Source organism: Pleurodeles waltl, chromosome 8 (genome assembly GCF_031143425.1).
Source record: "Pleurodeles waltl isolate 20211129_DDA chromosome 8, aPleWal1.hap1.20221129, whole genome shotgun sequence".
Classification (NCBI taxonomy): domain Eukaryota; kingdom Metazoa; phylum Chordata; class Amphibia; order Caudata; family Salamandridae; genus Pleurodeles; species Pleurodeles waltl.
In genome coordinates this window covers 70,329,382-70,348,875 of record NC_090447.1, presented here as the reverse complement: position 1 = coordinate 70,348,875, position 19,494 = coordinate 70,329,382, and the positions used below count along the sequence as shown (strand labels likewise).

The 19,494-nt window shown below is 47.6% G+C and overlaps 1 protein-coding gene across 2 annotated transcripts in view; it reads right to left on the bottom strand.

Annotated features, from left to right (window-relative positions):
* Nucleotides 1-19,494, bottom strand: part of NUP98 (nucleoporin 98 and 96 precursor) — a 603,720-nt gene that overhangs the window by 431,509 nt on the left and 152,717 nt on the right. For both annotated transcript variants that reach the window (XM_069203729.1, XM_069203730.1), the window contains exon 10: nt 8,819-8,900. In XM_069203729.1, coding sequence (XP_069059830.1) covers nt 8,819-8,900 — 82 coding nt within the window. The remainder of the gene's footprint in view (nt 1-8,818; nt 8,901-19,494) is intronic.

Here is a 19,494-nt window from a genome sequence, read left to right as displayed (position 1 = left end):
TTGTCAAAGGACATGTTGAGGGCTGCCTGCTGGACCTCAGGTTTAAACCCTGAGCAACACAGCCAGGCATGCTGCCTTAAAATGACACTGGTGTTTATGGCATGGGATGCAGTGTTAGTGGCATCAAGGGTGCACCGGACTGAATTGCTGGAGATGGTTTGACCCTCAACGACAATTTGTTATCCCCTTTTACAATATTCCTCAGGTAGAAGCTTCAGCAGTTCTTCCGTTTCGTCCCAATGGGCCAGGTCGTACCAGGCCAACCGAGCTTGGGAGTCGGCTACACGACAGTGGTTTGAGAATAGTGCCTCCACCCTTTCCCTAGCAGCATTGATTCTCTTACAGTCCTCCTCTGGGGAATGAGGATCCCCACTGTCCTATTAGTGTACGAACAGTCATTGCCACAATGGAGTCAGGTGGTATTTGTTCCCTGATACGGAGTGGGTTAGAGGGTGCCACCTTGTACTTTGTCCTCCCATGGTGTGATTACTCTTCAGTGGACCGGCTCCTTAAAGAGATCTTCTGCATGCCAGAGAGCATGGGGAGGTACTGTGTATCCCTGTGAGTGGTGGTAAAAGTATCCAACAGGAAATGCTGCTCAATGGGATCTTTATGCAGCTGGACATTGTGAAGTGCAGCTGCTCTGGTTACTACTTATTTGTAAGAGGTAGTGTCCTTTGGTGATGATGGGCGTGCAGGGTAGAGGTCCGGGTAATTGAAAGGAATGGGATCAGGGTTACAGGCATCCCAGGGGGTCAGTAGTATCTTGAGGACCCTCTAAACCCCCAATGCATAATTGTGGGGAATCCTGTGGAGTGCAATCCCCCTGTATGGGTGATGTTGGGGATTGTGGAGGTGATGGAGGTGAACATGGAGGAGGAAGTGGAAGAGAAGGCCTACTTGGAGGGCTAGTAGCCTGGACTTTCCTCTTGGACAGGAATAGCAAAAGCCTCTTGAAAGGATAGTTTACTTTAAGGGGGCATAGGAGAGGAAGGAGTGGCAATGATCCAACCTGTGCCCTCCTGGATCTGGAGTTTGCACTGTCAAGTGTCCATTTTCTCCCGAACCGGCTCAACCAGCGATGGGCTTGTGGAAGACTGGCCAGGGACTCTGATTTCCAAAGTTTTTGGCTACAAAGGCCTTGGCGCCAATGTTTTTGGTTTCTGAAGCTTGGTCGGCAGGGCAGTTGAGGCTGCCAGCTGTCAGCTCAGTCCAGATCGTTACCAAAACATTCTCTTGGTCCAAAGTGGTGGAGGTCAAAACCAATGATGCAGCTTTGATCTTAATGACCACTTTCAGTGCTGAGCCGGAATGTGGGCGGCCAAGGCAGTTTTTTTGTTGTTTTTTTTTTTAGTACCAACCATGGCTTGATTGCAGTGGCAGACTGGCACATTCAAGGAAGGGCTGGAAAGCATTTGTAGAGGATTTACGTGGGACAGCAGGGGCCCACCATACTCACGCACTTGGCAGAGATGATTGAGTGATTTTTTTTATGTCCGATTCGATGTCCAAATCGGAGCTGTCCTGTCTGGAAATCATTTCCCCCTCCTGCGCAGCTTCCTCCTGACCATGTTCCTCTCTGAAGATGTCTGGGATGTTGCCTGCCGTCTTCGGGACCATTTCCAGCCAGTGAGTTCATCAATCCAGATAGGTCTTTTTGGAGTGGAAGTACTTGCAATCATCAGTCAGCCGCTTGAAGGTCCGGCTGCACAAGAGTTGCTGGTCAGTGTGTGGAAACTTAACCTGGCACAGAGGACAGAAGCATAATAGTCTGTTCCATCAGGGAATCATTCCAGTCAATACCAGAGCCACTTGGAAGGTAGGCTCAAAGTGGGTGCTGGCACCCCGAAGGGTGGCCATTAGGTCCCCAAACAAAAAGAACGATGAGAGCACTAATATGAGAGAAGCGAGAACAATAATAACGCCAAAATGGCAAAAGACTGGAAAAACCAAACCGAAGAAAGTCATTAGACAGAGCGGAAGCTCACACATCCGAACCCAATGGCGGAGAGAAAATCTAACAAAGGAGTCAATGCCCATGTGCAATATTACCAAGAGAAGTCACAACTCGATTTTGTGACTCAGAACACTTATTCAAAGAAAAACTTGCACCACTTCGGACTCAACAATAGATGGCAGGAGTATGCCGAGCATGTTTATCTACAGCCACACATGCCATTGAACCTTATTTTACAAGTGTATATTTTATTAAAGAGAAAAATAAACTTTTAATATTGCTTTTGGATTCTTTTTCTAGAAATTTAAAGCTTACCAGTCTACCCAATTGAGAGTGCTCATGGTTCCAGATTTTAGAAAGAGGCAGATATAGTGAATACTTATATACTTAAGAATCCATGATTAAGAGGAGGGTTTGCAGTTCATGCTGAAATTAATTGAAGTAATGTATAGCAGACTATGCAGCTTTGCTTAGAAAAGCATAGTCAAACGTAGACAATAAGACAGAACATACACCCATGAATGCATAGGACAACAATGTCATACAGTTGTGCAAAATACTGCCAAACCAACAGAACTGTCACATACCACTGCACCATTCACAACAGAAACGTATGCACAGAAATAAAATTATGTGCACAATGCTGTCATACTTACATACCTGAATAGAGATGCAAAAAGAAATATTTACTCCGCATTAGACAGTATACCAACAAATGCAGAAATTAAAATTGAAGTAGCACACCACCCTCTCCAAAATAACACTTCATAAAAATCTCCCAAAATAAAATCCAATTTAGCTTCACACTAATCCACACAAAGACATACACCGTATAGTAACTTCACACAAACTAAACCATCTGATAATCAATTGCAGGCCTTCCCAGATCCAGATCCAGGTCCACACTAAAGGGTTCCTGTAGGAAGTTGGCTCTGTATGTGCTATTTCAAAGTAAGGAATAGCATGCACAGAGTCCAAGGGTTCCCCTTAGAGGTAAAATAGTGGTAAAAAGAGATAATACTAATGCTCTATTTTGTGCTAGTGTGGTCGAGCAGTAGGCTTATCCAAGGAGTAGTGTTAAGCATTTGTTGTACATACACAGACAATAAATGAGGTACACACACTCAAGAGACAAATCCAGCCAATAGGTTTTGTTATAGAAAAATATCTTTTTAGTTTATTTTAAGAACCACAGGTTCAAATTTAACATGTAATATCTTGTTTGAAAGGTATTGCAGGTAAGTACATTAGGAACTTTGAATCATTTCAATTGCATGTATACTTTTCAAGTTATTCACAAATAGCTATTTTTAAAGTGGACACTTAGTGCAATTTTCACAGTTCCTGGGGGAGGTAAGTTTTTGTTAGTTTTACCAGGTAAGTAAGACACTTACAGGGTTCAGTTCTTGGTCCAAGGTAGCCCACCGTTGGGGGTTCAGAGCAACCCCAAAGTTACCACACCAGCAGCTCAGGGCCGGTCAGGTGCAGAGTTCAAAGTGGTGCCCAAAACGCATAGGCTTCAATGGAGAGAAGGGGGTGCCCCGGTTCCAGTCTGTCAGCAGGTAAGTACCCGTGTCTTCGGAGGGCAGACCAGGGGTGTAGGAAGTTGGCTCTGTATGTGCTATTTCAAAGTAAGGAATAGCATGCACAGAGTCCAAGGGTTCCCCTTAGAGGTAAAATAGTGGTAAAAATAGATAATACTAATGCTCTATTTTGTGGTAGTGTGGTCGAGCAGTAGGCTTATCCAAGGAGTAGTGTTAAGCATTTGTTGTACATACACATAGACAATAAATGAGGTACACACACTCAAGAGACAAATCCAGCCAATAGGTTTTGTTATAGAAAAATATATTTTCTTAGTTTATTTTAAGAACCACAGGTTCAAATTCTACATGTAATAGCTCATTTGAAAGGTATTGCAGGTAAGTACTTTAGGAACTTTAAATCATAAAAATTGCATGTATACTTTTCAAGTTATTGACAAATAGCTGTTTTAAAAGTGGACACTTAGTGCAATTTTCACCGTTCCTAGGGGAGGTAAGTTTTGGTTAGTTTTACCAGGTAAGTAAGACACTTACAGGGTTCAGTTCTTGGTCCAAGGTAGCCCACCGTTGGGGGTTCAGAGCCACCCCAAAGTCACCACACCAGCAGCTCAGGGCCGGTCAGGTGCAGAGTTCAAAGTGGTGCCCAAAACACATAGGCTAGAATGGAGAGAAGGGGGTGCCCCGGTTCCGGTCTGCTTGCAGGTAAGTACCCGCGTCTTCGGAGGGCAGACCAGGGGGGTTTTGTAGGGCACCGGGGGGGACACAAGTCCACACAGAAATTTCACCCTCAGCAGCGCGGGGGCGGCCGGGTGCAGTGTAGGAACAGGCGTCGGGTTCGCAATGGAAGTCAATGAGAGATCTCGGGATCTCTTCAGCGCTGCAGGCAGGCAAGGGGGGGATTCCTCGGGGAAACCTCCACTTGGGTAAGGGAGAGGGACTCCTGGGGGCCACTTCTCCAGTGAAAGTCCGGTCCTTCAGGTCCTGGGGGCTGCGGGTGCAGGGTCTCTCCCAGGCGTCGGGACTTTAGGTTCAAAGAGTCGCGGTCAGGGGAAGCCTCGGGATTCCCTCTGCAGGCGGCGCTGTGGGGGCTCAGGGGGGACAGGTTTTGGTACTCACAGTATCAGAGTAGTCCTGGGGTCCCTCCTGAGGTGTTGGATCGCCACCAGCCGAGTCGGGGTCGCCGGGTGCAGTGTTGCAAGTCTCACGCTTCTTGCGGGGAGCTTGCAGGGTTCTTTAAAGCTGCTGGAAACAAAGTTGCAGCTTTTCTTGGAGCAGGTCCGCTGTCCTCGGGAGTTTCTTGTCTTTTCGAAGCAGGGGCAGTCCTCAGAGGATGTCGAGGTCGCTGGTCCCTTTGGAAGGCGTCGCTGGAGCAGGATCTTTGGAAGGCAGGAGACAGGCCGGTGAGTTTCTGGAGCCAAGGCAGTTGTCGTCTTCTGGTCTTCCGCTGCAGGGGTTTTCAGCTAGGCAGTCCTTCTTGTAGTTGCAGGAATCTAATTTTCTAGGGTTCAGGGTAGCCCTTAAATACTAAATTTAAGGGCGTGTTTAGGTCTGGGGGGTTAGTAGCCAATGGCTACTAGCCCTGAGGGTGGGTACACCCTCTTTGTGCCTCCTCCCAAGGGGAGGGGGTCACAATCCTAACCCTATTGGGGGAATCCTCCATCTGCAAGATGGAGGATTTCTAAAAGTCAGAGTCACCTCAGCTCAGGACACCTTAGGGGCTGTCCTGACTGGCCAGTGACTCCTCCTTGTTTTTCTCATTATCTTCTCCGGCCTTGCCGCCAAAAGTGGGGCCTGGCCGGAGGGGGCGGGCAACTCCACTAGCTGGAGTGTCCTGCTGGGTTGGCACAAAGGAGGTGAGCCTTTGAGGCTCACCGCCAGGTGTGACAATTCCTGCCTGGGAGAGGTGTTAGCATCTCCACCCAGTGCAGGCTTTGTTACTGGCCTCAGAGTGACAAAGGCACTCTCCCCATGGGGCCAGCAACATGTCTCGGTTTGTGGCAGGCTGCTAAAACTAGTCAGCCTACACAGATAGTCGGTTAAGTTTCAGGGGGCACCTCTAAGGTGCCCTCTGTGGTGTATTTTACAATAAAATGTACACTGGCATCAGTGTGCATTTATTGTGCTGAGAAGTTTGATACCAAACTTCCCAGTTTTCAGTGTAGCCATTATGGTGCTGTGGAGTTCGTGTTTGACAGACTCCCAGACCATATACTCTTATGGCTACCCTGCACTTACAATGTCTAAGGTTTTGTTTAGACACTGTAGGGGTACCATGCTCATGCACTGGTACCCTCACCTATGGTATAGTGCACCCTGCCTTAGGGCTGTAAGGCCTGCTAGAGGGGTGTCTTACCTATACTGCATAGGCAGTGAGAGGCTGGCATGGCACCCTGAGGGGAGTGCCATGTCGACTTACTCGTTTTGTCCTCACTAGCACACACAAGCTGGTAGCAGTGTGTCTGTGCTGAGTGAGAGGTCTCCAGGGTGGCATAAGACATGCTGCAGCCCTTAGAGACCTTCCTTGGCATCAGGGCCCTTGGTACTAGAAGTACCAGTTACAAGGGACTTATCTGGATGCCAGGGTCTGCCAATTGTGGATACAAAAGTACAGGTTAGGGAAAGAACACTGGTGCTGGGGCCTGGTTAGCAGGCCTCAGCACACTTTCAATTGTAAACATAGCATCAGCAAAGGCAAAAAGTCAGGGGGCAACCATGCCAAGGAGGCATTTCCTTACAAGGGGGTTTTGTAGGGCACCGGGGGGGACAAAAGCCCACACAGAAATTTCACCCTCAGCGGCGCGGGGGCGGCCGGGTGCAGTGTTAGAACAAGCGTCGGGTTCGCAATGGAAGTCAATGAGAGATCAAGGGATCTCTTCAGCGCTGCAGGCAGGCAAGGGGGGGCTTCCTCGGGGAAACCTCCACTTGGGCAAGGGAGAGGGACTACTGGGGTCACTTCTGCAGTGAAAGTCCGGTCCTTCAGGTCCTGGGGGCTGCGGGTGCAGGGTCTTTTCCAGGCGTCGGGACTTAGGTTTCAGAGAGTCGCGGTCAGGGGAAGCCTCGGGATTCCCTCTGCAGGCAGCGCTGTGGGGGCTCAGGGGGGACAGGTTTTGGTACTCACAGTCGTAGAGTAGTCCGGGGGTCCTCCCTGAGGTGTTGGTTCACCAGCCGAGTCGGGGTCGCCGGGTGCAGTGTTGCAAGTCTCACGCTTCTTGCGGGGAGATTGCAGGGTTCTTTAAAGCTGCTCCTTTGGATAAAGTTGCAGTCTTTTTGGAGCAGGTCCGCTGTCCTCGGGAGTTTCTTGTCGTCGAAGCAGGGCAGTCCTCAGAGGATTCAGAGGTCGCTGGTCCCTTTGGAAGGCGTCGCTGGAGCAGAGTTCTTTGGAAGGCAGGAGACAGGCCGGTGAGTTTCTGGAGCCAAGGCAGTTGTTGTCTTCTGGTCTTCCTCTGCAGGGGTTTTCAGCTAGGCAGTCCTTGTTGTTGTTGCAGGAATCTAGTTTCTAGGTTCAGGGAGAGCCCTTAAATACTAAATTTAAGGGCGTGTTTAGGTCTGGGGGGTTAGTAGCCAATGGCTACTAGCCCTGAGGGTGGGTACACCCTCTTTGTGCCTCCTCCCAAGGGGAGGGGTTCACATCCCTAATCCTATTGGGGGAATCCTCCATCTGCAAGATTGAGGATTTCTAAAAGTTAGAGTCACCTCAGCTCAGGACACCTTAGGGGCTGTCCTGACTGGCCAGTGACTCCTCCTTGTTATTCTCATTATTTTCTCCGGCCTTGCCGCCAAAAGTGGGGGCCGGGGCCGGAGGGGGCGGGCAACTCCACTAGCTGGAGTGTCCTGCGGTGCTGTGACAAAGGGGTGAGCCTTTGAGGCTCACCGCCAGGTGTTACAGCTCCTGCCTGGGGGAGGTGTTAGCATCTCCACCCAGTGCAGGCTTTGTTACTGGCCTCAGAGTGACAAAGGCACTCTCCCCATGGGGCCAGCAACATGTCTCTAGTGTGGCAGGCTGCTGGAACTAGTCAGCCTACACAGATAGTCGGGTAAGTTTCAGGGGGCACCTCTAAGGTGCCCTCTGTGGTGTATTTTACAATAAAATGTACACTGGCATCAGTGTGCATTTATTGTGCTGCGAAGTTTGATACCAAACTTCCCAGTTTTCAGTGTAGCCATTATGGTGCTGTGGAGTTCGTGTAAAACAGACTCCCAGACCATATACTCTTATGGCTACCCTGCACTTACAATGTCTAAGGTTTTGCTTAGACACTGTAGGGGCACAGTGCTCATGCACTGGTACCCTCACCTATGGTATAGTGCACCCTGCCTTAGGGCTGTAAGGCCTGCTAGAGGGGTGTCTTACCTATACTGCATAGGCAGTGAGAGGCTGGCATGGCACCCTGAGGGAAGTGCCATGTCGACTTACTCATTTTGTTCTCACTAGCACACACAAGCTGGTAAGCAGTGTGTTTGTGCTGAGTGAGGGGTCTCTTAGGGTGGCATAATACATGCTGTAGCCCTTAGAGCCCTTCCCTGGCATCAGGGCCCTTGGTACCAGAGGTACCAGTAACAAGGGACTTATCTGGGTGCCAGGGTGTGCCAATTGTGGAATCAAAAGTACCGGTTAGGGAAAGAACACTGGTGCTGAGGCCTCGTTAGCAGGCCTCAGCACACTTTCAATTCAAAACATAGCATCAGCAAAGGCAAAAAGTCAGGGGGTAACCATGCCAAGGAGGCATTTCCTTACAGTTCCCAACGGGAAAATGAGCAGCTACAGTAGATAGTGTATTACTATTGCATTACGCACCTTTCACCAACATGTATTCACACATGCAAGCACTTAAATGGTTAAAGACAGAAAACACGTTTAAGCAGTATCATTTCAATTGATGATGCCGAATCACACGGGCACAGATGCAGCCACCAGAAGTGCCCAGCAAACTCCTAGCTGTTTTTTTTTTTGTCGTCCTTTTACTTTCCAACGGTGGGAGAGGTTTTCCTCTAGTATGATACTTTTTAATAATTTTTCAAAGCCAATGTAAAGGGTAAAAAGTGCCACCCAACAACTTATTTAAATAAAGTACGACATCAGCTGAATTAAATATGCACTTCCACCTCAAACAGACAGCAAGGGGAAAATGTAGAATTTCAAAAGTGGGTTTCTTGCAATATATGCGCGTATCACCCAATTTCCAGATGTCAAGCTATCCTCTTTGGAGAGATCTTCGTGTTCTATTTAGTGTAATGAAGGAAGGTCACCTCGCATTATAAGTAAGGGAAATTTGAAAGCATTTGTATCAGTTTATAAAAATCAAAGTTATTTCATTACCAAAAAGTCCACCAGTGGATGTACCAAAAGATGGTGCGCTAGTCGTGGTGGCTCCAAATCCAACAGGTTTGTTAAACAGGCTCTGAGAAAAGAAAACAGCTTGTATTTTAGAAACGTAAGGCATTGTGCTATAAGGAAGCAACACGTCTAACAAGCGTAATATTTAGAATTAGCTTCAACATGACAAAGTGAACACATCGTAATATTTAAAATGAGTAATCACAGATAGTAACTCACCAGATTGCCTCCACACGGCAAGGTAAATGTACCAGCATGGGTTACAATTCTAACAGTTACAATCTACCTAACTTGTGCATCCTACTGCTTTTGAGTAGTAAAGCTCCATTAGTTAGCTAAAGTCAATATGCTTTATTATAAGGAAAAAACTGCAGCATGACTTTATATATTCTGTATTTTAAAATATATTTAGGGTAAAAGGAGGAGTTAAGATTAAAAATGTACAAACAGCTCACCCCCCACCCCCAAAAAATAATTACTAGAAAAAAAATAAAAATAAGCCAGGTCAGGGAAGACTAATTGATTATGATATTATAACTTAAGACAGAACATTTGAAGCCTTTAGGACTTAAACTGGTATTGAGGGCCTGATGACAGACTAGGCACTAGCGCTTGCCATAAAAGATGGTCAGCTACTATGCAGCCTATTCTTTACACTCATCAGGAGGGTTAGCGATCATCCACGTTACGTTATAAAGAATCGCATCACTGCGGACAAAGCCTTAGCACAACTGCTTCTCATCTCGTAACTCATTATTCGATAGCTGTCAAAAACATGGATATTTCCTCACCACTTTAAGCTCAGTCCCACCAGTTATGAACCAAAAATGACGCTCTTACCAACTACAGCAATTTTGAACACTAGCACAAATTAAAGCTCAGTTTGTGCTTAATGGTATGCTGCTATTATCTCATTTCTGACAGACCACAAGCCCCAATAGCTTAACTTTTGAATATTCATCAGACTAAATCCGGACATTTTTCTGCAGCACCTCTGCACGCCAGTAGGTGTGAAGTGTGACTCCATACGGTCACTCTTCAGCTCTGGAAAGGACACGTGAAACCAGTGTAGGTGCCAGTACCGTGTGCCAGCATCAGTTTCTTTCTTTCCACCCCATCAGATGCTGATCCACAGCTAAGTCTGAGTCTTACCGCATCCACATTTCAGCATGCAAGGGGAATGTCCCCTCTCAAAACAGGTTTTAAACCAGGTAAGGACTGTTGCAAACAAAAGTCTGACGGACCCTTTTCATATTTGACTGTGGGTGAGCCATGACTTGAAAGCCTGAAACATCATTAAACCTGGAGACCAGACTGGACCGCAAGGCGACACTCCACATCACCAAGCACCAAAAGTCTGACACAGCAAGTTGAAATTTCAGTCCAAGTCCCAATGCAGAGCTCAGTCGTCATCTCAATCAAAGTCACTGGTAAGTTGAAAAAAGAAACATAAGAATTCTAACCCTTTCCCATCACTCATGTTCTCCTGAGAAGGCATAAAGGCAACACTATACATCTCTCTCCCGAAGTCTAGCAACGTCAGAGCCTTTTCCACAACTTATTCAGGCACAAACCAAATTTCCAGGGCAGTCCGCCATGCCAAAACAGATAGAGTTTCAAGAGGCCATGTTCTGACTCTACAGACCCTACACAACTCCCTCGGGCGTGCCTTCAGGCCACACAGTCGAGAGGACCTCCATCTGCAATACTGCTGGCAGGTTTGTCCTTGATACAAGTTGAACCCTCCAAGGCCATTGGTCCTTTGACGCTGGAAGATGAGGCACCTATTGTACTCTCCGCCTCCAACTCTGAGCTGTTGGATCTCAGCCGAAGCCATGCAGGGCTACTGCTGAGGTGCCAATTCTTCCACTTCACCTGCCACCACTAGCAGAGACAAAACACACCTTCCATTCCCTGTTTAGCACCTATTCTGACAATAATTACCATGAAGACAAGGAGACTGGACAGCCATGCCACAAAGAATTGGCATGATGACCTGCTAGAGGCCCAGATTCCTCCCTACCCGAGTTGGAGCTCCGCTCATCCCCCAGTCCTCCCAGTAAAGAGATCACTTCTTACGCAAGGTGATGCACAGAGTGGCTGAAGTCCTTGATATTGAACTTCCCACCTTGAAGGTCAATTCCAGTGTTCTAACATAAGTCCTCCAGCTACGGCAAATATCCACTGAGCCTGTCTTGTCTTCCAATGACACATTTACAGATACCATGTTGGGGCTTGGGAAACCTTGCTCTGAGCCCCCCCCCCCCCCCCCCAATCAACGGCCAGATTGCAAGATACAACCACTCTGTCCGAGGCAACCCTGCATTTTTATCTCAGGGATCTAGAAGCAGGACAAACCAACACTTTTCCAAATATTCCCCCCACGGATAGGGATTCAAAAAGGGTGAGGATGTTTGGAAAGTGGCCTATTTGCCACCACGCTTGGCTGCGGTCAACTTGTTTTTCATGCAATGTCCAGTCGTCCCTCATGGACATGCCCTGTGACAGGACTTCCATGTTTGTGGACAAGGCAGATTCCACTCCAAAGGCTCAAGAAGATGAAGGCCACGGAACGGATCCGGAGTTTATCTGCCCGACCCCACCAACTGTGTCTGTCATATCACTCTTTTGGCCTTTCAACAGAGGGATCCCTTAACATCGGCCGATCCAACCTCAACAAGGTGCCCAGCAGTTTTGCAGTTCAGGCTGTGGTGCCTACGTCGGGATGCCCAGTCCACTGACCCCTGTGCGCCCCACTTAATAAACTCCTTTAGTGTGCCCTTGGTGTAGCACAGCAAACCAGTGGGAGACAGGATCCGACGATTCTTGCCAGGCTGGCAGGCCATAAGCTCAGAAAGATGGGCCCAAAAAATTGTTCGTTTTGGGCATGCACTAGCCTTCCTTTCCATGCTGCAGCATAACAATCTGCCTGTTTTTCAGATGGAAGTGCAAATACTTTTGGCCAAAGTGGCTACTGAGAGGGTGTCTGTGCTAGAAGTAGGACATGTCTGTTAATCCTGCTACTTTATGGTGTCCAAAAAAGTTAGACCTTTGTCCTATTTTAGACCCGTGCACAGTCATTCCTTTGCACAGAAAGATTTAAAATGCTCACTCTGGTCCAGATCTTGTCTGCCCTCGACCCTAAAGACTGGATGGTGGCCTTGGACCTGCAGTAAGCCTCCTTCCATATACCCGTGCCACAGGCCCATCAACACTACCAGTGGTTTGTGGTGAGGCAGCAGCACATCCAGTTCACGTTGCCCCCATCTGGGCTCAACAGTGCCCCTCAGGTGTTCAGAGAAGCAATGGCAGTGGTGGCAGTACACCTTTGGAGGTCCGGGGTTCCAATCTTCCCCTATCTCAAAGGCTAGCTGCTGCAGGCAGGCCTGCCGCAGGTAGATGTTAGCAACCCTGAAACTACTGTCAACCTCACGTCGTGTTGGGGTTCACTATCAACATGTCAAAGTCACACTTGACTTCTCAGACTCTCCTCCCCTTCATCAGAGCTTTGGTTCCATGCAGTTTTCTCGTGTAGTCCAGGACATTCAAAAAGGATGATTATCATTCAGTCTCAGTCCTGGATTTCAGTGGAGGTTGACAGGCTCAAGCATACCAGGTGGCATATGCGGACTCTGCAGTGGGATCTGAAGTCCCAGTGGGCCCAACATAAAGGGACCTCTCCAACCACCTCCAGATTTCAGGGGTGATGCCAACAGATCTGTGGTGGTGGTGGTTGCTGGACTACGATTTGGGCAGCAGCAAACCCCACTCTGCCCTACCCAGAGCTGAAGAGGTGACTGATGCATTGCTTCTGAGTTACCAATCTCAAATATTTGGAGGTCAAATACCTCTGGTCTCCTGCAGAGTCCCTGCTCCATATCAACTTTCAGAAGCAGTGGACCATCTGCTTTTAAGACATCCTTCCGTCCACCAAGAGGAGTCTGTTACAGCGGTTCACAAACACCGCCATGTGGTACGGCAGCATACAGAGAAGGTAGGAATCACAGAACATGGGCCTGGAGTTCCTGCGCCACTGGAAATGCCTGAACCACCAAGGGATTTTCCTAGTGGTGAACCACCTGGCAGGATCTTAGAATTCCAGGTGGATGAGCTCAGATGCTGGTGCCTAGTGGATCACAAGTAGCAAAAACATCTAGAAGTGATGCAAGGACTCTTCTGCGAATGGAAAGAACTTTGGCTCGAACTGTTTGTAGGAAAGTACCCTCTTCTTGGAATGGCTACCCCCACTTTTTCCCCCGTCAGTGCGTTTTGACTATGTTCACTCGAATCCTGCTAACCAGGACACCAGTGACTGCGCTCTCCCTCTAAATTTGGTTGCTCAGGACTTAAAACACCTCACAATTGGCATACTGGTGTCCTCAAATCCCTAGTATATGGTACCTAGGTACCCAGGGCCTTGGGGCACCAGGGGTTCCCCCATGAGCTGCAGCATGTGTTCTGCCACCCATGGGAGCCCATGCAAAATGGGTCTGCAGGCCTGCCACTGCAGCCAGCGTAAAAAAAAAAAAAAAAAAAAACAAATGCATGCACCCTTTCACTGCAGGTCACTGCACCAAGTCAGTAAGTCATTCCTATGGCAGGCCCTCCTAGCCCAGAGGGCAGGGTGCAAGTACCTGTGTGTGAGGGCACCCCTGCATGAGCACAGGTGCACCCACGAACTCCAGCTCCAATTTCCTGGACTTTGTAAGTGAGGGGAAGGATAAGTCACTTACCTGTAAATCCTAGTTCTCTTCCAGGGGTATCCTCATCAAAGTCAAACATTCAGGGATGTGGAATTCCTATCCCGGGACATCTTGTTTGGGGTCAAGGGCAACAAGTTTTTATGTTTACTTTGTCCTTGGGAGGCCCAACCCTCTGCAGCACAAACCCTTTAGCTGCCTGTTTACAAAGAGTGGAACTCTCTGCAGTTGAGGTAATGTGTTTCCAAAAGGTAATGCTGTTCGAACTTGTATTTATGGTTCATTATTTGAAAGCCTTCATTAGGGTGAGTGCTGTAAATAAATGTTTTAAGGTCACACTTCACTACTGACGTTGGTTCCAGTACAAAAAAAAAAAATGTGTATACAGATGTTTGAAAGGTTTAGGCTATGAGGCTAAGTATAATGCACCCAGAATGCTCTCTGATTAGATGCAAATGAAGTGTCATTTAGTAAAATGTTTTGATGCATGCTAGTATTTCCCAAAAATATTTCTAATGGAAAATCAGTGTAACCATTTTCAACACGATTATGGGAAGCATGAAAATAAACAAACACTGACAAAGCCAACTGATCTGACATATTTTTATAAGTCCTTTAGTTTCATCAATGCGTGTCTTGTTTTGACATGGCTTTTGTAACACTTTATTGTTGTGGGAGCTACCAGGCCTTCAACATTGTAACAAACACTGGCAAAAAAAAAAAAAAAAACGTTTTTGAACTCTAAAAGCACACGTTGCCACCAGTGGCATAACAAAGGCCCCGCAGCCGCCCTCCAGGGGGCCCCTTCAGCTCAGCACCTGCCCTGAGTGAGTCTGGAGAGGGGGCTCCTCCATGTTCTTTGCAAAGGGGCACCCTCCAGTTTCGTTATATCACTGATTGCCACTGTAGTTCCCGACACTGAACAAAACTACTTTGTGTGCCAATATGCTCCTTGTGGAAGAACAGAATGCGATCACTCACAGTAAAGCCAGCCGAAAGAGAGAGAAATAGAAGTTTAATAAAAACAAAATGTCTTTGTTAACACCAGACCTAATTAGGGACCAAGACCCACATGTAGGTAGCTTTTTGCATGTCGCAAACAGCGACTTTCGCTGTTTGCGGCATGCAAAACGCACATTGCGATGCACAAACCCAGTTTTGCGATTCGCAATTAGGAAGGGGTGTTCCCTTCCTAATTGCGAGTCGCAGTGCAATGTAGGATTGTTTTGCGAATGCGGGCGCAAACCAATCGCAGTTTGCACCCATTTCAAATGGGTGCTAACACTTTCGCAAAAGGGAAGGGGTCCCCATGGTACCCCTTCCCCATTGAGAATGTTACTGTAAAAAAAAATTCAGAGCAGGCAGTGGTCCTGCGGACCACTGCCTGCTCTGAAAAAGTGAAACGAAAACGTTTCATTTTTCGTTTTTGTAATGCATCTCGTTTTCCTTTAAGGAAAACGGGCTGCATTACAAAACAAAAACTGCTTATTGAAAAGCAGTCACAGACATGGTGGTCTGCTGTCTCCAGCAGGCCACCAGCCCTGTGAGGGCCGCCATTCGTGAGGGGGTCGCAAATTGCGACCCACCTTATGATTATTCATGAGGTGGGCATTTGCGAAGCCCTTGCGAATCACAGATGGTGTCAGGGACCTACATGTGGCCCCAAATTCTTAAAGAAAGTCACAAAAGTGCACCCATGGTATATGTCGTACCCCTATAAAATATTTGTGAACTGTATTTTAGCATGGGTAAATACGCATGTGTAGATTTGCTCATGTGAAAATCTATTGAGCATTTGCAAGTTCATTTTCCCTCCAGCCACTTTCTTCCTAACCCTGGAAGAAGTTCTAATTCTGCCATTGTCAGGAGTAAATGTCCAACCTTTCTTATTATGGGAAAATATTAGAGAGAAGCTGGTGAAAATCTTTAAAACATGCAGGTTAGTAGGTTTGCAGACTCAAAGGCATTCCAGCCCTGGAACTATTGCTTACTGCTTCCTCCAGCCCCAGTATGCAGATCTGCAGAAAGGTGGCAAAATAAGGAAATTGCTACAGTAGGGATTGAAACTGCAAGTATTCAAGTCCTACTATGGTAGTAGCCCTGGCATAATCAGAGAGGCTATTATCAGAGCTCTTACATAATGAGATTGCTGCCATAATTTGGCGCCACACTACATGGCACCAAAGGGACAAGAAGATCTTTTTACGAGACAAGTAGATTTGAGAAGCAACCTGTCCCCTGGACAAGTAGATATTTTAATAAATTCCACACCCCTGAACATTGAATATTCCCGCCCCTGTGCGGTGACCCCGGAGCATATATAAAATACACATATATAAAGTATGAAATATGCACGAAAAATATATATAGCATTTTTAGTAGACAAATTTTCATACTAAACTCATATATACATGTGTAAAACAGCAATGCAGTCTATAATCATAAACAGGCTAAAATGCTTTATTTCTATGGAGTTTTTTTTTATTTTTTTTATTGTTCTCAAAATTACAATAAGAGAAAAATATCTACCAAAACCACACCACTGAGCCTAGCTACGGAAATCAGCAGTAGTTATCAGATAAAAAAGATAAAAAAATACATTGAAAAACACTAGAGCATTCTTAGCCAATAGGCTGCATGCAGGTTAACACAGGAGAACCATAAAAACTTTGGCACCGTGCCTTTAAGACCCTGAGCACTCCAGTATCCCACCATGCCTCAGGGGTGAAGGAGAGGGGACAGTTGGTTCACAGTTAGGTCAGTACTTTTTTACGGTGACAAGCTGTGTAGCCGATTCGAAAGTGTGTCCTGCACTTCTAGGAGACGTGCGTCCGGGGAGGAGGGTGGGTTGTTTATGACTTTGAAGAGGATTTCCCTGGAAGAGAACTAGGATTTACAGGTAAGTAACTTATCCTTCTCTTCCAGGGGATCCTCATCAATAGTCAAACATTGAATAGATTAGCAAGCCCATCCCCTGACTCTGCGGACTGTCCAATTGAAGTGCAGGAATAGATATGTATCATGCAAACAAATTTCTCAGAGAGGCTTGCCCAACTTGGGCGTCTGCTCTTGCATTTGAGTCCGAACAGTAATGTCTAGTAAATGTATGTACAGACTTCCATGTAGCAGCCTTACAAATTTCAGATATTGGAACATTATTAAGGAGGGCAGCAGTAGCCGCTTTTTTCGTCTTGTGGAACGCGCTTAGGTCTAGCAAGTAGTTGTTTGTTAGCCAACTGGTATGCATTAACAATACAAGAAACTATCCATCTTGATATGGTTCTTTTAGATGCTGCCTCTCCTGTTCTCAAATGACCATAATTTATAAACAAGTGGTTTCTAATCAACTTCGTTTTATCCAAATAAAATTTTAGCACTCTTTTCAGATCTAGGGAGTGCAGCGCTTTCTCCGCCGGAGTCTTCGGATTGGGGAAGAAAGTTGGTAGAGAAATAGTCTGATTGATGTGGAATTCTGACACCACCTTCGGTAGGAATGATGGGTGAGTTCGCAGAACTACTCTATTGTCATGAAAGACTGTACGGTTCTTTGGAGGACAAAGCCTGAATTTCACTGACCCTCCTTGCGGAAGTAATGGCTACCAAAAAAGCCGTCTTCCACGTAAGGTGTTGCAAAGAGGCTTTGTGTATAGGTTCGAAAGGAGGGCCCATAAGTTTTGACAGTACTATGTTCAGCTCCCATGGAGGGGAGGGTTTCCGAATGGGCGTAAAAACTTTTCAAACCTTCTAAGAAATCCTTGACTACTGGTTTCGTAAAGAAGGATTCCTGAGAAGGTGACTTACAATAGGCTGTAATGGCAGATAAATGTACCTTAATAGATGACACTTGCAGACCGGATTTTGCCAGATAGAGTAAGTAAGACAGTATGACCTCCTCCTGAGCTCGTATGGGATTCTGACCTTGGTCTGAAAACGCCCTCTCGGCCTTTTTTCGCTACCAGAAAATAACGGGAGTAAACCCCCTTCCCTCGGAGAGCGAGTGGAACTTTTTCTATTGCCTTCTTTCGTAAAAGGGCGAGAGCCTCTTTGTGCAATAGGCTGACGTGAGACGGATTGCATTTGGCTGGTGGCAAGTGCGGTGGAGGTTTCCGGAAAAGAAGAGTAGCCATTCTCGACAATGTTGAGCACCCATTTGTCTTTTGTTATAGCACGCCACTCGTGAATGAAGTCTGTGATACTTCCACCCACCGGAGTGGTGGACAGTGTTAAGGGAAGCGAGACCTCATTGTTTGGCCGGCGCTTTGGGTGTAGACTGTTGTCTACTTGACCCTCGTTCCCTCGTGGCCTTACGAGACTGAAAAAGCGGGCGTCCTTGCCTCTGCTGGGGCCTCTGGGACCAGTGAGGGGTTTGAACCCTCTGATGGAAAGGGCGCCTGTCATAAGGCCTATACCTTCGCCGGAAGTCCTTCTTCCTCTCCAGGCCTACAGCCCTCATGGTGTCCACTTCTGTCTTCATGCGTGCCATTTCTTCGTCCGTATGGGTACCAAACCGCGAGCTCCCGTTGAACGGAAGATTTAGGATACGCTGTTGTGCTTCCTGTTTTAATCCAGTCAGTCTCAACCAGTAAGACCTTCTTGCACAGATCCCATGTGCGTACCCATGTGCAGCTAAGTCTGCCCCATCTGCCGCTGCGCTGATGACCTGGTTGGAGACCAGACATCCCTCTTGAAGGATCTCTTGGAAGTCCTGCCTGTCCTCTCTAGGTAACTTTTCTGTGAACCTGTTCAGAGTCCCACAGTGAACGGTCATATCTGCCTAGGAGTGCAGACGCGCTGGAGACCATCATAGATGCCGCCGTGCCGCACATTTTTCTCCCCAGAGAGTCAAGATGTCTTCTCTCCTTGTCCGGTGGGACCGTGGAGGATGATGCTACGGAGTGAGTTTTTCGGGTGGGCCAATATGACAGTCCGGCAGCGGATCCGTTCTGAGAAATAAAGGGTCTTGTTCAGGCGCTGTATATTTTTTCAAAATCCTAGCAGGAGCCGATTTGAGGGTGGCTGGCGCTAAAAAAGGTGTCCATGGTTGGTTGCAACAGACCAGGCCCTAGCGGCAGTAGCTTTTTCGAAACCGCTCTATGCTGTAGAGTCTCAAAAATGACAGATGAGGAGGTTGATGGTTCTGGAACCTCTATATTTAGCTTCGGTGCTCCCCTGACAAGCACCTCATTAAAAGTAGTGATGTCGTCCACCGGTGAAACCCTAGCTGGTGGAGAATCTGTTAAGGTGGGGGGAGTAACATCTGACTGATGACCCTGACTATGACCAAGAAGGCGACCTTCTGTGTCTTGATCGTGACCTAGATCGTCGCTGGGAACGTGACCTGCTGCGAGATGCTGTATCAGAGCACCCATGTCTCGTGGTCGGCTGGCGAGAAGCAGAACGAGCTCGTCCTGCCCGCGTTGTCAGTGATGGTGTTCTTGGGAGAGAGGCAGTAGGAGAGTACATCCTTGAATACTGTGAGTCCGGGGAGGCCGTTGGTCTATTAAGGCTCTCCAACCATCTTGGTGACAAATTGATGGGTGAGACATGCCCCGACGATGCCGCTCTCGACCGAGATGAACCACTTCTTATGGAAACCACTGGAGATGGAGTGGTCTTATCTGCTGGCGGAAGCCGATGCTCTGCTCCCTGCAAGACAGGTAAAACCTGCGTCGACGTCGACAGCCGTATGACGTCGAAGGGAGCGCCGCCGGTTGTTCCTGCCTCGACGTTGAGTATCTTGACGTCGAATGGCTATCTCTGGACCGCGACCTGCTCACCGTCGTGTCTCAATGTCGAGCGGTGGGCAGTCAACGGCAGATGTCCTCGCTCTCGCCGTTGGAGCGATTTCAACGTCACCTTTCTTGACGTCGAGGGGCGCGAGGTCTTCGGCGGCTAATGTGCACGCCGGTGATGGCTCGACGTCGATCGGCAGGTTGCCGTAGACTGAGATATGCCCCT